At 43.8% G+C, this 21,569-nt stretch overlaps 1 protein-coding gene across 2 annotated transcripts in view; it reads left to right on the top strand.

Annotated features, from left to right (window-relative positions):
* Nucleotides 1-20,702, top strand: part of LOC106083569 (transcriptional activator cubitus interruptus) — a 28,189-nt gene extending 7,487 nt beyond the window's left edge. Inside the window, exons 6-9 of one of the 2 annotated variants that reach the window (XM_013246683.2) lie at nt 77-621; nt 17,287-17,754; nt 17,838-18,002; nt 18,241-20,702. In XM_013246683.2, the coding sequence (XP_013102137.2) occupies nt 77-621; nt 17,287-17,754; nt 17,838-18,002; nt 18,241-20,583 (3,521 nt within the window). In that variant the 3' untranslated portion in view covers nt 20,584-20,702. Of the gene's footprint in view, nt 1-46; nt 622-17,286; nt 17,755-17,837; nt 18,003-18,240 lie in introns of both variants that reach the window. The other variant, XM_013246682.2, reaches the window with a different exon arrangement.
* Nucleotides 20,703-21,569: the final 867 nt, after the last annotated feature.

Genomic DNA, 21,569 nt, shown 5'->3' with positions numbered 1-21,569 from the left:
GAAGTGTTCACCTTTAGATAGGCCCATTGACTTTCTGAACTTTTAGACAAATTTCCTAATAAACATTTTCACATAGCTGGTTTGAGCATGAATTCCAGCGATTATTTAAGGTCTTGCAATATGGGCTCCGTGAGAGATCTACATCCGGCCATAGCAGTCAACCTGTCAGCAGCGAACAATGGCTATAACTTTGGTTTGAAAAACAAGAGCATCAACTCGCATTCCTTCATAGCATCGCGTAAAAGAGCCCTCTCCTCGTCACCCTACTCGGATGCCTTCGATATCAATTCGATGATACGTTTCTCACCGAATTCCTTGGCTGCTGCCATGGGTGGTTCCTGTGCCGGTGCTAATGTTCCCAATGCTTGTTATGGACATTTATCGGCTAGCAATTTTAGTCCCATACATTCGGCCATGGCACCACATTTACAACAATTACAAGCCCATTTGTTGAGAGTAAGTGCCGGCCTGCTACATCCATTGTCTTCGGCCCATCAGGTACCGGCTCCTAGTATGCTGCCTATGGATCAGAAACATCTGCTAAGCTCTAAGAGTGATGTCCTGCCAGTTACACCGGTTAAAGAAGAATTCTCAAGTGAAAAGGACCCCAGCGGAAAAAGCGTAAGAGCAAATATTTTGACTTTTTTTCGTATTTAAAATTTTTAGTCTAATGTAAGGCAATGTAAATGAAAGAAATTGGCTTCCAATTATTTGGTAATGTAGAATAAGATCACTTACATGGGTATGCCAGCATGACCATGTTTTGGACTTTGGTAATGTTTATTAGAAATGTTGACTACTGTATCAGGTTGGTTTTATTATCTATCCACCGATTGAATTGTGAAAAGTTTCGGAAAGTATAGTAAAACAAGAAGTATAGCGTTAAGCTTGACTTGACTAAACCATGGGCAACCAAAACTGTGGGCTGCTTGAAATTTGCCCTTATAAACTCAGTTTGAACCAGGATTAGTTTGAAAAAACCCATAATGGGTAATGATTTACACTTCTGGGGCGCAAGAGAACAAAACGGGGGAACGGACGACCCGGAATGGAATAGCTGTGAGCACCACACAAGCTGGAACATTAAGTTTCGATCTATGTGGTGTTTACTGCTGTAAAGATAAACTTAGATGCGAGCTACCGGGCGCGTCCACAGGATGTGGATAGTGGAATGCTCCATACGGAGTAGCTGTATTTGCAGTCGCGGACAATCAGCGGTATCAAGCGAAGAGTCTCAGTGAGAGGTCGGATAGTACCGGCTCTTGCACAAATACTGAGTGCCTATGATGTTCGATATGACAAGGCGAGTTATTGGCGCTTTTAAATAACCAATGGCCACCCTGTTCTCGCGGCGATCGGTCCTTTGGACCGGAACGAGCTTGCTCACCTACAGGAGCTTGAAGAGGATCGCCACCACCACCACATGAAAATGTGGTTACAACAACAACAACAACAACAACAACAACAAGGACATTGTAAGCCTCGGTGGTGCAGATCCGCCTGAGTTCAAATCCTAGCAAGAACACCAGAAACAAATGTTTAGCGGTGGTTTTCCCCTCCTAATGTTCAAAACGTTCAAAAAAGCTGGTCAAACATCGCAATACCCTCATGCAAATATGAGGTTAAAGCCACAATCTTAACTAGCATGTTGCTTAGCTACAAATCAATAAATCGCTTTCTTTCAATTACGGGGTTCCTGTATAACATGTTTGGCTATGACGCTAACGCCTGGGTTCGAATCCTGGCGAGAACATCGACAAAAATTTCAACTGTGGTTATTCCCTCCTAATGCTGGCGACATTTATGAGGAATAATGCCATTTGAAAAAATTGGATGGCAGCCATGTGAAAATTTCTCCCCAAAGTTCTGTCGCACTGCGGCACGCCGTTCGGAATCTGCTATAAAAGGAAGGCCCTTTATCATTGCGCTTACAACTTGAATCGGACAGCACTCATTGGTATGTGAGAAGTTTGCCCTGTTCCTTAATGGAATGTTTATGGTCAAATTTCCATTGTGTAACCAAATGACTATCCTCTATCGATGTTTCCAGCGGAAAAGTTGTTCACTTGGTGTACAAGGATCATCATTGGAGTCTAAATAGAAGAAATCTAGATTGACATGTATATTAAGGCACTTACGAAGTGAAAATATTCATGCAGACGTGGCACCTTGCAATCCCTGCCGTCTTTCAATTTCAGAATTTGAAACTTTGAATCTTTGATAATGCCCAAGTTCGAAGATTTTGATAACTATATCTGGCTAAATGCTCCCGTTGTTAATAACGAGATGCAGATGCCGAGAAGCTTATATGATTCAGCTTATATGAATCATTGCAATAGATGAACCCATATGTCCAGCATCTCAAAAAACAGAACGTCATCAAATTGCTGGTTCAGCATTTATCTGGAAACCAAATGTGAATCTTCACTGATACCATCTTATTGCCTCAGCGCAAGAGAGCACATTGGAAAATTTATTTCACATCACCTATCGATGACCCGAAGTGAAGCAAGAACTGAGAGTCTTAGGGTCCGGAGGTATCCAAACCTCAACATTGAACATAAATTGTGACCATTGGACAGGCTAGCTATTCCCGCCGTAAAATTGCCGCAGTGTCTGTATAGTAGCACAAAGCTTCGTTTCAATAACTCTACAAGAGTTGTGGAGAATATACCCTAAGACTTCTATTAAGATCTATGTCTCTGTGCCTTGGTTTATAGTGGACGTATCCCTACCTTTATTAGCACGTACAGGCACCGGCACTTACGCAGGGACATAATAACCAAAGTTATTAGGGGCGTGGTATGGAAAACAATTCGTTGGCTACTGCAATTAAAGTTACTCCGTATGAAGCATTCCACTATCCGAGGGTGATAACGCAGACCAAGCCTATAGTTCCGAAAAGACGACCACCAAGTCGTCATTGAAAAAGTGCTTGTGTTACTCGATATGGCAAGCCGCCTTTAATTAACCAATGGCTTTCATGCGGCGATCGTTCCTAAAGACCGGAACAAGCTTGCTCACCGATGGCATTTGACGAATATCGCTACCTCAACATAGAAATGTGGCTACAACAACAACAACAGACCAGATTTCGACTCAGAGCTCGACACCAACTAAACAGAATTTGTGGAAGCAGGGTGAAGCAGACTTCTACAGGGAATGTGATAACGAGGAGGAGTTGGAGGTTGTCTTGTACCTTTTGTGTCATTGCCCCGTAGAATAGAAAGTTCTCCGAGAGCCGAGGAGTTTTATGGTTTATCGGGGAGTTTATGTTTATCGTTTTCCCCTGAGATTGGAACAGCAACGGTTGTCGTGCATCTCCCAAATCACCCTGAATGGACCCACAGGTTGCGGTTGGTGGAATGCTCCGTATATGGAGTAGCTGTAACTGCAGTCGCGGACTATTAGCGGTAATGAGAGCCAGGTCGGCGCATATTCTTTCTTAAATACTCAGCGCTTGTGTTACTCGATATGGCAAGCCGCCTTTAATTAACCAATGGCTTTCCCGCGGTGATCGGTCCTATAGACCGGAACAAGCTTGCTCACCTATGGGACTTGACGAAGATCGCTACCTCAACATAGAAATGTGTCTACAACAACAACAGACCCGGTTTCTACCCAGAGCTCGACACCAACTAAACACCCAAAAGTAAGAATTTGTGGAAGCAGGGTGAAGCAGACTTCTGCAGGGTATGTGATAACGAGGAGGAATTGGAGATGGTATTATAACTTTTGTGTCACTGCCTCGCAATTGCGAGGTGTTGATACAGGAATATCTCTTTTCTTGCCTTGATTCTCTCCAGGCACTCAGTCCTCTACTCAGAGCCCGATAATCCAACTAAACCCCCAAAATAAGAATTTGTGGACGCTGGGTGAAGCAACTTCTGCAGGGTATATGATGACGAGGAGGAGTTGAAGATGGTCTTGTACATTTTGCATCAATGCCTGGCTAATGCGAGGACCTTTGGAGTTCGGTAGAACTCCACACGCTAGAACGGTTCGGTAGAACGCCACATGTTGCAAGTATATTGAATCTTCTTCTGTCTGAGATCATCCTGATCCGGCAATGGTTCTTAGATCCAGTTCTAAAAATCTGACTGCTTAAACGGGATCGGTCCATAGTACATCTGCTTCTTTGGTCTGGCTAGGCATTTAAATAGGTGATTGGTGTCATGGGGTGTAGTGCCGCATTCAGGGTAGATATTTGTAATAGTATCGTCTAACGTTCAACGGTACGAGTTCAGTTAGTCTTGCTGGGCAGTTAAATGGGTGATTGGTGTCATGGGGTGTAGTGCATACAGGGTATATATTGGGTTGCCCAAGAAGTAATTGCGGATTTTTTAAAAGAAAGTAAATACATTTTTTATAAAACTTAGAATGAACTTTAATCAAATATACTTTTTTACACTTTTTTTCTAAAGCAAGCTAAAAGTAACAGCTGATAACTGACAGAAGAAAGAATGCAATTACAGAGTCACAAGCTGTGAAAAAAATTGTCAACGCCGACTATATGAAAAATCCGCAATTACTTTTTGGGCAACCCAATATTTGTAATAGTATCGTCTAACGTTCAACGATACGAGTTAAGTCTGTTACATCATCAGGATCTCAGTTGGGCCAGAGTGTTTTGGTCCCACTGTACAGGTCTCTCTCCTCATCAGCAATACAATTTTTTCTCTATCTGTTTCCTCGTCCTCTTTTTCTCTTCTCCCACAATGAACCTAAGGTCCTTGATGGAAGCGGCCATCAACCGAGGTTGCTAGTCGTATGCACTCCAGCCTAATCTAAGTTAAGAGTAGGTCGAACTACGGCTGTATACTTCCCGTGTATTATTATTGGTCCTCTTTCTCTTTCAACTCTGTACTTTGCCAATTGTGTTTTGCCCTTTGGGACAGTCACAAGGATAGCCCTATTCCGTTCAGAATTGGTTTTAAAAAATCGAGAAGTTTTCTTCTGCTTTTCTGTGCCATATTAAGCCTCTCTTTAATAAAAAGTACTGTACCACTATTCCTGATAGAACCGATAGACTTCTATACGGATGGTTCCAAACTTATCGACCAGGTGGGCTTTTGGGTGTACTCTAGAAAACTAGAACTGGTCATATTGAAAAGATTACCCGACCACTGCAGTGTGTATCAAGCGGAGATCCTTGCAATTAAAAAAGTGGTGGAATGGTTAAGATATAATGTCATTACGACGATTGGCATAAATATCTGCTCAAACAGCCAGGCAGCTATTAAATCCCTGGAGAACGTATTTCTGAACACAAAAACCGCCCTCAAATGTCGCATCTCTCAACTAGATGGCTGAACAATTCAAAATTCACATGTTCTGGATGCCGGGCCACAGAGATATCCCAGGGAATTGTAAAGCGGACGAGCTTGCGAAACAAGGAACTACCCTACATATTTCAGGGATACTGGAATCTGTGGGTATGCCTTTAGCGACATTAAAGCTAAATTTTCAGGAACAGGCCCGCAGAACAACGAACGATAGATGGTCACAAAGAGCGGGCTGTGAGCATTCCAAAACTATGTGGCCTAATCTAGACTTGAAGTGGTCTACTGCTTTGCTGTCATTGGCTAGAACAGACGTCTCAGTCATTGTGTCCGTCATTATAGGTCACTGTCTAAACGGAAAACATGCTGACAGACTGAAGGTTACCAGTAACGACTTTTGCAGAAGGAGTTCCAGTTTAGGTTCTCATTCCTTTGAAAACCTGTCTGATTTAGCGAATGTGAACATTTGCAAGTTATTGGGCTTTTTAAAGTAATCGGGATGGTTCAACGGTAGGAACTAGAAGCCATCCTGCTTCTTCCGTTCTTGTGGTAACACAATGGACGAAAACGTCTAAGTCAGTCTGATGGCAGGCTGCCACTTAAACCTAACTCTCGAAGCATAGCCTAAACGAAGTTTTCCTGGTCTAAGACCTCAATTTATCCTATATATCGACTAACGGCAGGAGTAGAGGGCTCTTAGTCCATTCATGGCTTTTCTCGACTCAATTACAACCCAATCTTTAGTCAAGAATTAAGCCTAGGTATTTTGCCTCTTGAGATTCCGGTTTCACATATTCCGACGACTAGGACGCAGAAGGCGACGACGCTTGTGACCCACTGCTGGCTATGTTCGCACAGCACCTTGCAATATATCCAGCATGCCTAAACTCCCGTAGTGAAGTAAGGCCAGAGCAAGATCGGAAATGTACCCACTCCATGCACCGGTTACACCTCACTGACACCGACTGATGATGGAGGCGGTTTTGGCAACCGAACAGAACCAGGGTTCAGGGTTCTTTTCAATCCCGGCGCGGACCAGAAGCGTGCGAAGAAGGCACTCCGGGATGTGCCTCTCCCATGACGAAAAAAGACGAACACGTACCATGAGGCGGCAGCTCTTGCCGATGAGGCGTTCCATCGGGTCAATCCGGCGCGTACGACCGGCTGCCGTGGGACAGCACGATACACGTCACACGTTTAACTGCCCAGCCAGACCCTCTCGACTCAGACCCAGATCTCTGTGGACACTCAACTGAATCAAGCAGTCGAATGATAGAACACAACAAACTTCTGCAACAACAACAACAACCCAATAATTAAGCCTAGCAGGGACAAATCGATTCTGTCCGGGATTGGTCTTCTGAAATTGAAAATCATTCATCTTCTGTTTTTCAGTGCCAAACTTAAACTTCTAAGAGCACCCAGAAATAAGTCCGTTGTAGTAGAGTAAAATCTTCCTCTCTGGATGATTCACTTATTCATTCACTTATTCTCCTCGATAGACCTACATTGCTACCAAACTTTCCCACCATTGCAAAAATAAATATTTTGATGGTTTTTTCATCACGAAACAAATATTTCGTACAACCTCTAGAAGGTCTTAATTCATCTTTTCGATCTATGCAAAGGAAATTTATGCTAGAGATGTGTAACTACTACACTTTCCAATAAGTTGGCTACCCAATCAAATAATAGATAAAACTTTTATTGAGATACGCCTTTGGATAAATTAAACATAAATGAATGGGGGATTATTAGTTCGCTTTGCCTTACACTTGATTCAGAGGCCAACGGTGGTGCATGTAACCTCGCCATGATAAATTTAAATCAATTTCCGAAAAAGCAAATTTCCATTCTAATGCAATTACTTTGTTTTTTTAATGGTTAAAATTTGTTCGAATATCTTTATAAATACACTCTACATGGCGTCTCGTTTGATCTTTAACATATTAATATGTTGTAGTGGACATATTTTATATGGGCCATCAGATAACAGAAAGCGATTGGAATGTCATCATAAAAAACAACACCGTCGACAATCGTATAATTTATGTATGTATTTCAGGTATACACGTTGTTGTTGTGCATATCGAAACATATTTTGTGGCTCACGCGAACATAATATATGTATATTGCTTGATTTTTACCCCAGCCCTCCATAATGGTGTGTTAGATAAAATGTTTCAAAGCATGAATGAATCTATTAAGGGGTTCAAAATTCAAATGAAAAGAAGACCATACAAAGGGTTGTAGTATGAATCGATTTATGAAGAATTAGATTGGATATGCATGTAGATAACTTCATCAAGACACAAAGGGGAATAAAGCTTAATTATGGAGTAATGGAAATCTTCTGCAATTTCTAAAGTAATAAGGTCTTTGACCACCATGGAAACTTTTTTACATTTTTATTGAAAAAAGGATTATGTCTCTCTGTTTGCACTTGTTATTTTTACCAGGAGCAATTCTTAGTTTGTAAGAGAGGGTGAGAGAGGGGGATGGTAAATGGAAAAAAGAAAGCCTTCCCCTTTCTTCCCTACTGCAAACAGAACTACTCGTTCTTGCAGTTAAACTGCAACGGACTGCGTGGCAAGATCGATGAGTTCGTAGACTTTATGAGTCGAAAGAGCATATCGGTCGCAGCGATCCAGGAGACAAAGCTGACCAACACCTGCAGCTTGCACAGTTGTCACGGTTACAATGTGCAACGTAAGTATCGCTCATGGAATGGAGGTGGGGGATTGGCCTTCGTTATACACCATTCCATGCAGTATAGACCTATCTCGCCTGCGCTTGACGCTAGTGACCCCTATATGGAATGTATGGGGGTAGCAGTCAGGTCTGGTACTGCCGAGATAGAGATATACAACGTGTATATACCGCCGCTTGGTAGCTGTGTCCCGATTAATGGCCAGGCTTATAACCCCGACATAAGTGGGTTGCTATCTGGCCATAATCGTCTGGTTCTGGGGGATTTTAATGCGCATCACACGTCATGGCATTCTCCCCTAGGTAACGACTAGCGTGGCATAGCTTTGACAGAGCAGATAGATTGCACGGTGAATGAGGATGCCCCCACTAGGATTACGAGGAGGTGCAGCAGCTCGCCAGACATCTCAATTGCATCCCCTGACCTCCTGAGTGATGTATCCTGGCAAGCCGTCATCTCTTTGGGGTCAGACCACCTCCCCATAATTCTCACCATCGACCGACCACCCGACTTCATAACCTCTGAGCGCCGACGTTCATCAATTACAAGAAGGCCAATTGGACTGGCTTCAGAGAGTATACCAATCGCCGCTTCAATGAACTGCCACCCCCCTCTGATGTGCTTGTGGCCGAAAGGAAATTCCGAGACATCATTAACGCAGCAGCCGCTCGCTTTATACCAGCCGGTCGAATACCCCAAGTGCGACCCAATTTCCCGGCGCAAGCAGTGGTACTCGCAGACGAGCGTGATGAGATTCGTGGTATGGACCCCGCTAACCCCAGAATCAGCGAGCTGAATCTGGAAATAAACAGGGTAGTCAACGAACATAAGCGGAATTTGTGGCTGTAACACTTGGAGCAATGTAACTTAGGCACCGGTGTAGGCAAACTGTGGGCCACTGTTAAGTCACTCTCGAACCCCGGTAGACGGGATGACAGGACCTCAGTCAATTTTGGCGAGATAACCGTGACTGATCCGAAGAGATGCGCCAGGTTGTTCAACCGTCAATTTATTGTGCATCCCGAGAGAGACAGGGCAAGGAGGAGAGCCATTCGCCGTATTCGTGGTCTCCGAGCCAATGAACAGCCATCCCAATTTACCGTGGGCGAAGTTACGAATGTCATCCGTGACGCTAAATCTTCCAAGGCGTTAGGTCCCGACGGAATCTCTACATTTATGTTGAAGAATCTGGATTCACCTGGAGTTGAGTACCGTACAACTGTCCTCAACCTGTTATTGAACACTCTTATAGTTCCCGATGTCTGGAAAATGGGCAGAGTGATCCCGCTACTGAAGCCTGGAAAAGACCCGAGTTTGGGGGAGTCGTACAGACCGATCTCCCTTCTCTCACCAGTGGCAAAAACGCTTGAGGGATTACTCCTCCCGAGCCTCGTAGTAGAATTTCCATTCGCCGAGCATCAACATGGATTTCGGAGACTGCACAGCACAACAACTGCTTTGCATGCCATCACCACACACATTTGCCGTGGCTTTAATCAACCCATGCCACGTGATAGGACGGTCCTCGTGGCACTGGACCTATCGAAGGTATTCGACACGGTCAACCATGCCAAATTATTTGAGGACATTGCCAACACGTCCCTCCAGCCAGGCCTGAAACGATGGGTCGCGAATTATCTGTGTGGTCGCCAGTCATTTGTGGAATTTAGGGATAAGAAGTCGAAACACCGTAGAGTGAAACAGGGAGTTCCCCAAGGTGGGGTGATATCTCCGGCTCTGTTTAACCTCTACCTATCCTCCATCCCACCTCCTCCAGACGGCATAGAGATCGTATCATATGCGGACGATTGTACGATCATGGCATCAGGCCCCCCACCCATTGATGACATCTGCGATAGGTTGAACGTCTACCTCAACGAGCTTGCCTCATATTTCGCTGCAAGAAATCTGAAGATATCCGCCACCAAATCTTCAGCCACACTGTTCACTACAAATACGCGTGAGATGAATACTGAGCTGACTGTGATGGTCGATGGAGAAATGATTCCGACCATCAATTGACCCAAAATACTTGGCGTCACATTTAACAGCTCTTGCAAAGTCAAAAGTAGAAACAAAGTCCTCAAGTCACTCGCTGGCAGCACTTGGGGTGCAGACAAAGAAACCTTGTTGACCACGTACAAAGCAATTGGCTGGTCTGTGGTAAGTTATGCAGCGCCAGTGTGGTCTCGTCAACTTTGTGACACGCAGTGGAATAATATTCAGATCTGTCAGAATGCCGCCCTCCGAACTGCGACGGGCTGTCTTCTCAGTTCTTATGATCCTACCAGTGCGAAGACATAACTATATGCTGTCTATGCAATACCTTTTGGGCTGTTATCGCAGAAACCATCCAAATCATCACCTTGTGGATAGATACCCACCGCCCAGAAGCCTTAAGGTAGATCTACACGATCTAGAGCGTGAGGTTTAGCGCTACAAGAGAGAACCTCAACATCAAGCGGCATATCAAGGGTCTGAACAACATTCATGCAGACGCGGTAATTGGCTACCGGGTGAATGTAGTCCTTGGAGAACGACCGCCACACATTGCACCCGAAGAAATCGACCTCCCCCGGCAAACCAGAGTGGTTCTGGCTCAATTACGTTCCGGCAGATGCAGCCGCCTCAATTCCCACAGAGCTAGGATTGATGCCGACGTGCAAGATGTATGTCCCGATTGTAACCAGGGACCGCACGATACACGTCACCTGTTTAACTGCCCGGCCAGAGCAACTCGACTCAGACCCAGATCCCTGTGGACGCACCCCATTTTAGTCGCAGAGTTCCTGGGTCTTGACACTCAACAGAATCAAGCAGATGAAAGATAGAACACAATAAACTGTTACAACAACAACAACAACCCTTGGTGAGGGTCCTTCATCGGCAAGGGCTGCCGCCTCTGTGTACAACACACTACTTAAACAACAACAACCTTTAAATCCCATTGCAGCCGGTTGTACATACCGGATTGACCTGATGAATTTCTCGTTGTTGCAGCAGTGTATTGTACACTGAGGCGTTGTACACAACGATGAATTCTTTCATCGGCAAGGGCTGCCGACTCAGTTACAATACAAACTAAAACAACAACAATCTTTGGTCCATTGTGTTCGTTTAGTGTTGTCAGATTAGGGGAAATTTTCCCAAACAGGGGATTTTTTCGTGATTGGGAAAATTTTTTTCTCATTTGGAGTACAAGAAATTTGTTAGGGAAATACGTAAAAATTGGAAACTTGCTAGGATAATTCAATTAGGATAGCTTTAAAATTAAATTAAAAAATTATTAAAAATTTTCTTGCGTAAACGAATTGTCTTTATATTAAGTGCTGGCCAATACCTTTGGATATGTGATTTAATAGAAAGCATAATGTTGTTGTTGTTGTTTTTGTTGTAGCAGTGTGTTATACACTGAGGCGGCAGCCCTTGTCGATGAAGAACTCCATCGGGTCAATCCGTTATGTACAACCGGCTACCATGGGATTGTATAGAATATAGAATAGAAAGCATAATCATCTACACTGGTGTTTTCTGCTAGAACGCAATTGGCGAGATGAGAAGACGTACATTAATATGACAGACATAGCTTTTGGTCCATCAGGAGGCATAGGGTTTAGTCCATCATACTAAAGCTGGAAATGTTTCCAACAATTTAAGGTCCAACGGCTAAGGTCGTGGCATTCAAAATATTAACATAGCTCTCGACCCCATAAAATATTTACATATATTCTTGATCGTCTTGATATTCTAAGTTGGATAACCATGTCTGTTCCTCCGTTCGTCTTTTGAAATCACGATAGAGTCAAACTAATGAAGCTATCTCTTTCAAATTTTGTATCATTTTCAAATGGACCATATCGGTTCAGATTTAAATATATTGCTACCCATATAAACACAACAAACAACGCTGTCTTGGTGCGCCATTCAGCCTGGGCCCGTCCATCGGTGGGCCATATCGGTTCAGATTTGGATATAGCTACCCATATAAACACAACAACAACCATCCAGCCTGGGCCGCCCATCTGTTTAAACAGAGGGATCCTCCAGCTCATAGCTCTACAGATTGCTGTTGTTGTAACAGGGTGTTGTGTTCTATCATTCGCTGGGTTCTGCGACTAAGGGGGTGTATCCAGAGGGATCTGTATTTGGCAGTTAAACAGGTGTTGTCCCAGGTCACGATCGGGACATACATCCTGCACGTTGGCATCAATCCTTGCTTTGTAAGAGTTGAGACGGCTGCATCTGCCGGATCGTAATTGACCAAGAACTACTCAATTTCTTCAGTTGCGATGGCTGGCGGTCGTTCTTCAAGACACGGTAGCAGATGCGGTGAATAGCTACCGGGTGAATGTGGATTCACCCGGTAGCTATTCACCGCATCTGCTACCGTGTCTGCGTGAATGTTGTCCAGACCCGCGTGATATGCCGCTTGATTTAGAGATTCTCACTTATAGCGCTGAACCTCTCGCTCGTCTCTGGGCGGTGGTTGCTTATCCACAAGATGGTGATTTATATGACTGCTGTGAAAGCAACACATATCGAGCATCGTAAGCCGGTGCCGCCTGGCCTCACACTGACGCTCTACGCTCGAAACCGCTGATTGTCCACGACTACCGTTGCAGTTACGTCGTATGGAGCATTCCACTATCCGCAACCTGTGGACGCGCCCTGTAGCTCGCAGCTAAGTTCTCGTGACAGCGATAAACACCATACAGATCGGCTCTCAAAATACCAGCCTGTGTGGTGCCCATAGCTATCCCGTGCCGGGCACATCGTGGTGATTTAAATGATCGTAATTGTGTCTTCGCACAGAAATAATCCTTGTCACCTGATGGATGTGATCCACATGAGAACTAAGGAGTCAAGCAACCGCATGTCGTAAAGCGGCTTTCTGGCAGGTCTGGTTTTTATTCCTTTGGGTGTCGCTCATTTGGCAGGACCACATTGTCACACAAAAGTTTACCACAAAAAGGCCAATTGTCTTATACGTAGTCAATAAGCTTTCTGTACAACCACTCAACTACATTTCGATAAGCTCAGCTGGGAGCTACGGGGCGCGGCCACATGTAGCGGTTAGTGGGATGTTTCGTATAGGAGTAGCTGCAATTGCAGTCGCGTACATTTAGCGATATTGAGAAGTTGGGCGGCACCAGCTCTTGCCTAAATACTGAGTGACTATAGTACTGGATATGGTAAGGGGATTTATTGGCGTCTTTAAATAACCAATGTCCATGACGTTCCCGCGGCGATCTGTGCCATGTACCGGAACGATATTGCTCACATTGGAGCTTGTCGAGGATCGCGGAAATGTGGCTACAACAACAACTACGTCTTCTCGTTCATGTGTAACAACGTCCGGAGAAACTTGTAGCACTCCTGTACAAAATTTTACCTCAAATGGCCTTAAACCAGAGCGTACGTTTTGGGCGAAGATTTAATAGCGAATATCTTAACATTTTTGCTTCAATCTCATATCACCTTAAATCAGAACGTACAACGCCGCCTGACTGTCAAAAGATTACGAAACAACAGACGGAGGAAGATTTCAAAATCGTACCTAGAGCCTGCAACGTGGAGAAAATTTCCGACTAAAAACGTTCCACTCACCAATCAGTTTTTAGCTCTTCAGAACTCAATAAACCCCCTGTCCCAGTAACTTTGTCCATTTCGAACCCATCTGTTTATACAGACTGCCCAGCGAAGAGCCGCCATAACAAACCCTCCTAATCGGTAGGATACCGTTCATTAAAGAACAGTCTGTGTGGTGGGTCCTACCTTCAATTTTAGGTTGAACCTCGAAGTAAAGTGGCATCAAAGTAAGTTTATTTTTCCAGAAATCGGAACTGTCGCGATGCTCCCATCTGCCTTAGTAGAACTCTCTGTCTAGAGCTCGATACCAACACCTATAAGTTAACACGGTCGAACTATGCTCATCCAATGTATTGTCCTCGGCCTAAGTTGCCAAATCCTAACTATCGAGTTACGGCATTCACTACTTCCTTGAGTCTCTCCTCTACGTTTCTACTCTATTTATATTTTTGCCCATGAATCTTGCTTTTGTGTTTTGTCTGTTGGGACAGAGACAGCTGTATTACTTCGAGGATTGTCTACTTTCTGGGTGTTCTGCCAAACCCATTTGTTGTTGTTGTGGGAGTATGTTGTACACTGTGGCAGCAGCCCTTGCCGAGAATGGACTTCCATCGGGACAATACGTTATGTGCAACCGGCTGCCATTGGATTGAACCTCTTGGTATTAACCCATCAAGAACAAAAGCTGTAAAAGTGTAAAGAAATTTGCCTCCCACTATAAAAGCTATGTCGTCTGCGAAGGGAACAATTTTCGCCCTCTTTTCTCCAACGGAATATCAAATCCCATTGATAACTAACAGCCACAGTAAAGGAAAAAAATCTATCCCTGCATAGTTCCAACAGTTACCATCTTCCTAATCTAGCCATCTGCTAGTAATGGATTGATAATTCTGTCCTTCAGACCCTGTGCGCCAACAGATTTGGGAGATCGTTTTGTCCGTCAGAGAGTTGTGCATAGATTCTAACTACAAGTAGGCTGCCAAAATGAAATCACCTTTCCCTAAATTCCCTTTTACGGAACCCCCCACATCGCGAACTGTCAACCTTTTGGTCTTTTATTCAGGCATCTTGGTAGTTGCTTACAAATAATCGGTCAAGATGGTCAATCAGTTTTTCAAGTGGCTTTATAATAAAGCATAAGTTGTTGTTGTTGTAACCACATTTTCATGTGGAGGTGGCGATCCTCTTGAAGCTCTTGTAGGAGAGCAAGCTCGTTCTGGTCCAAAGTACCGATCACCGCGGGAACAAAGTGGCCATTGGTTATTTAAAGGCGCCAATAACTCGCCTTGTCATATCGAACATCATAGGCACTCAGTATTTGTGCAAGAGCCGGTGCTATCCGACCTCTCACTCTTCGCTTGATACCGCTGATTGTCCGCGACTGCCGTTGCAGCTACTCCATTCCACTATCCGCAACTTGTGAACGCGCCCGGTAGCTCGCAGCTAAGCTTCTCGTGAGAGCAAAGAACACCACACAGATCGGACCTCAAAGTTTCAGCTTGTGTGGTGCACACAGCTATCCCGTGCCGGGATTACGCATGAGTGATTTATTGGGGCGTAGTCCTTCAATAGGGATGCATAAGAGTTTCCCCTTAGTCAGCAGATTTAGTTGGAGGGCACTTTGAGTCCTTAGGTCCATTTTGTTCGACCTAGAAGAATGTAGAAGGGGAAAAAAAGTAGGGGAAACGCATACAGAGACATATCCCAGCAGAAATTACATACCCGGAAACCAACACAAAAGAGACAAAAATGCAGGGAAAAAAGTAGACCGAGTAGAAACTCTCACCGGGGAGATTATGGTCCAGCCAGTCAATTTAGGCCTCAACAGAATAACAAGAGACTGCAGTAAGATAGATGATTTTGTTGTAGCCACATTTGCATGTGGCTGCTCAAGCTTCTTTAGGCGAGTCAACTCGTTCCGGTCTATAGGACCGATCGCCGCAGGGACATTATGTCCATTGGTTACTTTAACGCGCCAATAACTCGCCTTGTCCTATAGAGCATCATAGGCACTCTACCTGTGTCCATTGCGACGTCAAAAACCTGTCGTTACACCTGTAACCCATATACTAGCAGTACTAAGTCATGTTCCTCAGCCTCAGGATAATCGATGTCCTCGATCTTTTACTTAATTAAGGATTTTGAACAATTCCAATGGTGTTGCTTGGTATGATTTGCTTCATTGTCCTTTACCTAGGTACCGGCTCCGCCAAACAGACTGAGCCACCTTACCTGGTATGGTGAGAGGTCTGATTTTCTCAAACTACTGCTATTTGCTGCTGCAATAATAAATGGGAAAGCCTTCAAAAAGTATTTTGCCCACCATTCTACCTATTTTGTAGGTCCTTTGCAGGATTTACCCAGGGTCAGTTTAAAAATTTTTATACCCTCCACCATAGGATGGGGGGGTATACTAATTACGTCATTCTGTTTGTAACTACTCGAAATATTCGTCTGAGACCCCATAAAGTATATATCTTCTTGATCGTCGCGACATTTTATGTCGATCTAGCCATGTCCGTCCGTCCGTCTGTCTGTCGAAAGCACGCTAACTTCCGAAGGAGAAAAGCTAGCCGCTTGAAATTTTGCACAAATACTTCTAATTAGTGTACGTCGGTTGGTATTGTAAATGGGCCATATCGGTCCATGTTTTGATATAGCTGCCATATAAACCGATCTTGGGTCTTGACTTCTTGAGCATCTAGAGTGTGCAATTCTTATCCGACTCAAATGAAATTTTGCACGACGTGTTCTGTTATGATATTCAACAGCTGTGCCAAGTATGTTTCAAATCGGTTCATAACCTGATATAGCTGCCATATAATCCGATCTTGGGTCTTGACTTCTTGAGCCTCTAGAGTGCGCAATTCTTATCCGATTGGAATGAAATTTTTCACAACTTATTTTGTTATGATATCCAACAACTGTGCCAAGTTTGGTTCAAATCGGTTTATAACCTGATATAGCTGTCATATAAACAGAACTGGGGACTTGACTACTTGAGCTTCTAAAGGGCGCATTTCCTATCCGATTTCGCTGAAATTTTGCATGACATATTTTATTCTTACTTTCAACAACTGTGTCAAATAAGTTTCAAATCGGTTTATAACCTGATATAGCTGCCATATAAACCGATCTGCGATCTTGACTTCTTGAGCTTCTAGAGGTCGCAATTATTATCCGATTTGCCTGAAATTTTGTACAACGGATCCTCTCATGACCATCAACATACGGGTTTATTATGGTCTGAATCGGTCTACAGCCCGATACAGCTCCCATATAAATCGATCTCTCTATTTTACTTCTTGAGCCCCCAAAGAGCTTAATTCGTATTCGAATTGGCTGACATTATACACAGGTCTCCAATATATAATTTAATTGTGGTCCAATCCGGACCATATCTTGATATCGCTCTAATAGCAGAGCAAATCTTTTCTTATATCCTTTATTTTGCCTAAGAAGAGATACCGGGAAAAGAACTCGACAAATGCGATCCATGGTGGAGGGTATATAAGATTCGGCCCGGCCGAACTTAGCACGCTTTTACTTGTGTTTTTTAAAACCTTTTCTTTTATTGAGGCCAAGGGAATAGTTTTCCTTAATTCGTATTTTATACTTAAATTATTTGTTAAACTTCTAACTTCCATTCACTGTAACTTCTAACTTCTCTTCACTGTTTATTTCTATTCACTGTTGTTCATTTAGCATCATGAGGAACCACCACGTCTTCCAGTCGAACCCATTTCCTCGTCATGTAGTGATGTCACACTTCAGGAAGCTGACAGTGCTTCAGCTGTGGAAAACAAAAAATCACGAAAGTGCTATACAAAATTCTCTGGCCAATGCCATGAAAACAAAAACAGCAAACCTCAAAGTGAACCTTCGCCCAATGCCACACCACACTATGATTGTGCCAGTGCAGATACCACCGACCTGAAAGATGAACCTTTGGACTTTGAGGAAACCAATTGCCATTGGAAGGATTGTGAAATTGAGTTTGGCAACTTGGAAGACTTGGTGCGTCACATCAACAACCACCATATACAAAATAATAAGAAAACTTTTGTATGCCGCTGGGAAAACTGTTCGAGAGGAGAAAAGCCTTTTAAGGCACAATACATGCTGGTTGTGCATATGCGACGTCACACGGGGGAGAAGCCGCACAAATGCACGGTTGGTATTTTGATTTTTGATTTTTTGGTGTTTTTCTGTTTATGGCTCTACTCACTTTGCTTTTTTTGGTTTGGTTTGTTTAGTTTGAAGGATGTGGCAAAGCTTATTCTCGTTTGGAAAATTTAAAAACACACTTGAGATCCCACACAGGAGAAAAACCTTACACTTGCGAATATCCAGGTTGCACTAAAGCTTTTAGCAATGCCAGCGATCGAGCAAAGCATCAAAACCGCACGCATAGCAATGAGGTAAGTGAGGCAAATGTCATGTTGGTTGAGCTATGCTTGCTCTTCGATTCGAATTTCATTTTACAACATAAGAGCAGTAGGTTTTTTTTGATGGTTAAACACCAAAGTTACTTACCACTTACCTATGTGGATGAGAGCTGGGCAATGTATTCATCTTTGCTCAAATGATTTTTCTCTTGCCATGAAATGTATTGCACTTAACACAACTTGTCTGCGCTTTGTCTTTGCAACATTTCAGAAACCTTATATCTGCAATGCCCCGGGCTGTTTGAAGCGCTACACTGATCCCAGCTCATTGAGGAAACACGTGAAGAGCGTGCATGGTGCCGAATTCTATGCCAATAAGCGGCACAAAGGCTTCAATGAAAACAAATACGATGGCGATGATAAGTTGAATGAGAAGAACAACCACATACGGGAATATTTCCAAGGCAGCAGCAGCTCGGGCAGCCAAAGCATCAAGAAAGAGTTCAATGTGAATCCCTCGCCCAAAGCACATATACGCGGCATGTTCCAAAATCCCATTATCAGATCGGCTGCGGTTGCCGAAGTACTCGAAGGCGAAGACAATGAATGGAATGGCCCAATGGGTGGCTATGAGTATGCGGCCAACAGCGACTTTGCCTCGAACGAGGAGAGCTATTGGGCAACATATGCCGATGGGGTGGATGTAGCCGAACTGCCACTGGTGCTGCGAACAATGGTGGGCATTGGTGGTCCCGGTGACCGCATGAATTCGCTCGGAGGTGGAGGAGGAGTTGGGGCATCGAGAATTGCCGCAGATACTTCACCGCAAAGAATGCGGTCACGTTTGCAAACTAAACACTTTGGGGCTCCCAGCATGGGCATTGGCATGAGGGAACTTAATCAGCGTATAACCGAACTGAAAATGGAAACAAATGTTGAGGAGACCACCACAGTGCCATCTTGTACAAAACAGTTTTCCGAACTGGATCCCTCCAGTCAGGCCATGCGGCGAGACAGCCAAAACTCGAATACCAGCAGCTATTATTGCAGCATGAACAGTCGGCGCAGCAGTCAGTGTTCACATCAGTCTTCCATGTCGACCATAAGGCCACATACTTCGTTTAATGCTGGTTCATTATATGATCCCATTTCGCCGGGATGTTCGAGGCGTTCCAGCCAAATGTATAACATGAATACGGCGCAAATGAATCCCATAAGGGAGCGTGTCGATCAGGATCCCATGATGGCCCACATGGGCCAAGGCTATAGAAATGATCACCACCTCAACAATCCCTTTGTCAATGTCAACAAGGAGAAAATGTCAAATCTACCCCCTCCACCTTCGTCGCATTTGATAGCAAAGCATTTGCATCAGTTGCAGTGTTCGCTACTCTCGTCCACATATTTAAGACATCTAAGGCAAAATGGACGCTACTCCATACCCAGTACTTTGAGATTGTCCTCAGTGCTGCCGGCTAAGAATAAGCCATTGTTGGATAGGCGTTTCTCCGAGGCTCCCAAGGCAGTGAAATTGATTATGTCCTGCCCATCTTCCTTCACGTATTCACTGTTGACAACGCAGCTTGTCAAAGCCATAGAACAAGTGAACAGGTCCCGGTCCGCCGAGGCCAGGGAACTTATGGAGGTCTCTTTGGATCACCATCCCAATGAGAAGATCAACCTCGATGAGGTGGATGAGGATGAGTTGATTGAGAATAAATTACTAGTCCTGCCCGACGAGATGTTGCAATACCTAAACCAAGTGGCCAAGCATGCCGAACGCAATAACGCCGAGACACAAGGCATGAACACAAATCAGACGAGATTTTTACAGCCCATGCATAACAGTACAATGATGCCTCCAAACCCACCGGCTGCCAACAATGGCAATAACTCACATAGGAACTACGATATATATTCCTATGATGGCCATCACTATATGAAATATCCGCCATATTACGACTGTGCCAATTACTATTCCCAATATCCCATGAGTACAAGTCACCAAAAGCGTGAAAGTTGTCCCGCAGCAGTAACGGCAGCCACTTGTGCTAACAACGATCCAGTCGACAGCTCCATGACCAGCCTAGTGGATTGGAGAACTGAACAGGGGCAAACGGCTGGAGTTCGCCATGCGCCCCATGAAATACAATGTAACGATATATCCCAATCACAAATGTCACCGGCTGTATGCACCAATAATCCCGCCGGCACCAGCGCCTACAATCAATACACCAGCATTTCCTCAACCACCTTTCACAATGAGAGCAGTACCAATCCCTCATACGCGAACAATGCGGGCAATGCCATGCAAACTGATGCCTATCAGCGTACTCTGGAATATGTGCAGAACTGCCAGAGCTGGTTGAAGTCCTCCAACAAGAATGCTCCCAATGAGAATGCTTTATATTGCGACCCCAACAATCCGGCTATGGGCCCAGTTGCCGCAGCAGGGGGTGGTGTTGCTCCTGCTGCCGCCGCTGCTGCCCCTGTGGCTGGCCAGACAAATATTGCAGCAAGCTGTACTTATCCCACCAACAACATGGTCATCAATGACATGAACTCATCGCTGACTTCTCTGTTTGAAGAGGATCTATGCTTCAAACTGATATAAGTTTACAAAATGACATTATTTTTACACAATATTTCCTAAAGAACTAAACTACTTAGTAAGTACTCGTACTTTGTCATACAAGCATACCGAACATACATACATACGAATTCATTCATTCATCCATTTTGCCTTTCATTACTACTTAATATTAATTAAAGTAAAAAGAAAAACAAAACAAAAAATCAAAAGTGAGCCTTATATGATCTAATGTCTTCCGTTCATACAATTTTACCTTTGTACTTTAATTTTTTTTTATAAATATATACTTTTTTTTAAATTTAAACATTAATGCATGCATACCATACATACATACATATACGTTGGCATATAAAGTCTTTTTTTTATGTTTTTATAATTGCCAATTTTGTCGAAATTCTTCCATTCATATAACAATTGGCATTATAATCAAAATTGTAAATCTTTGCGCATTTTTACATCTTCCATTCAGAACAAGAGAATACTCAATACTCGGTAAAACTAACAATAATGAAATTGTTTTGCAATACTCTTAAAATAAAAAGAAAAATTATACAACAAAACTTTTTTAATTAAATAAACAAAATACATATATGAATCTTATGTTTCTCATTTCTATTTAGTGTTTGCAAAAACAAAAAAAAGCTTTTTGATTTAATCAAAAACCAACCCAACCATGGTAAGGTTACGTTCAATCCCATGGCAGCCGGTTGTACGCACCGGATTGACCCGATGGAATCTCCATCGGCAAGGGCTGCCGCCTCAGTGTACGTGTTCGTCTTTTTTCGTCATGGGAGAGGCACATCCCGGAGTGCCTTCTCCGTATGCTTCTGGTCCGTGCCGGGATTGAAAAGAACCCCGGACCCTGGTTCTGTTCCGTTTGCCAGAACCGCCTTCATCATCGGTCAGTGTCGGTGAGGTGTAACCGGTGCTTGGAGTGGGTACATTTCCGTTTTTGCTCTGGCCTAACTTCGCTACGGGAGTATAGTCATACTGGCTATGTCGCTAGG

Source organism: Stomoxys calcitrans, chromosome 4, assembly GCF_963082655.1.
Source record: "Stomoxys calcitrans chromosome 4, idStoCalc2.1, whole genome shotgun sequence".
NCBI classification, from domain to species: domain Eukaryota; kingdom Metazoa; phylum Arthropoda; class Insecta; order Diptera; family Muscidae; genus Stomoxys; species Stomoxys calcitrans.
The sequence above is the reverse complement of the archived record's forward strand: the minus strand, read 5'-3'. Positions and strand labels throughout refer to the sequence as shown.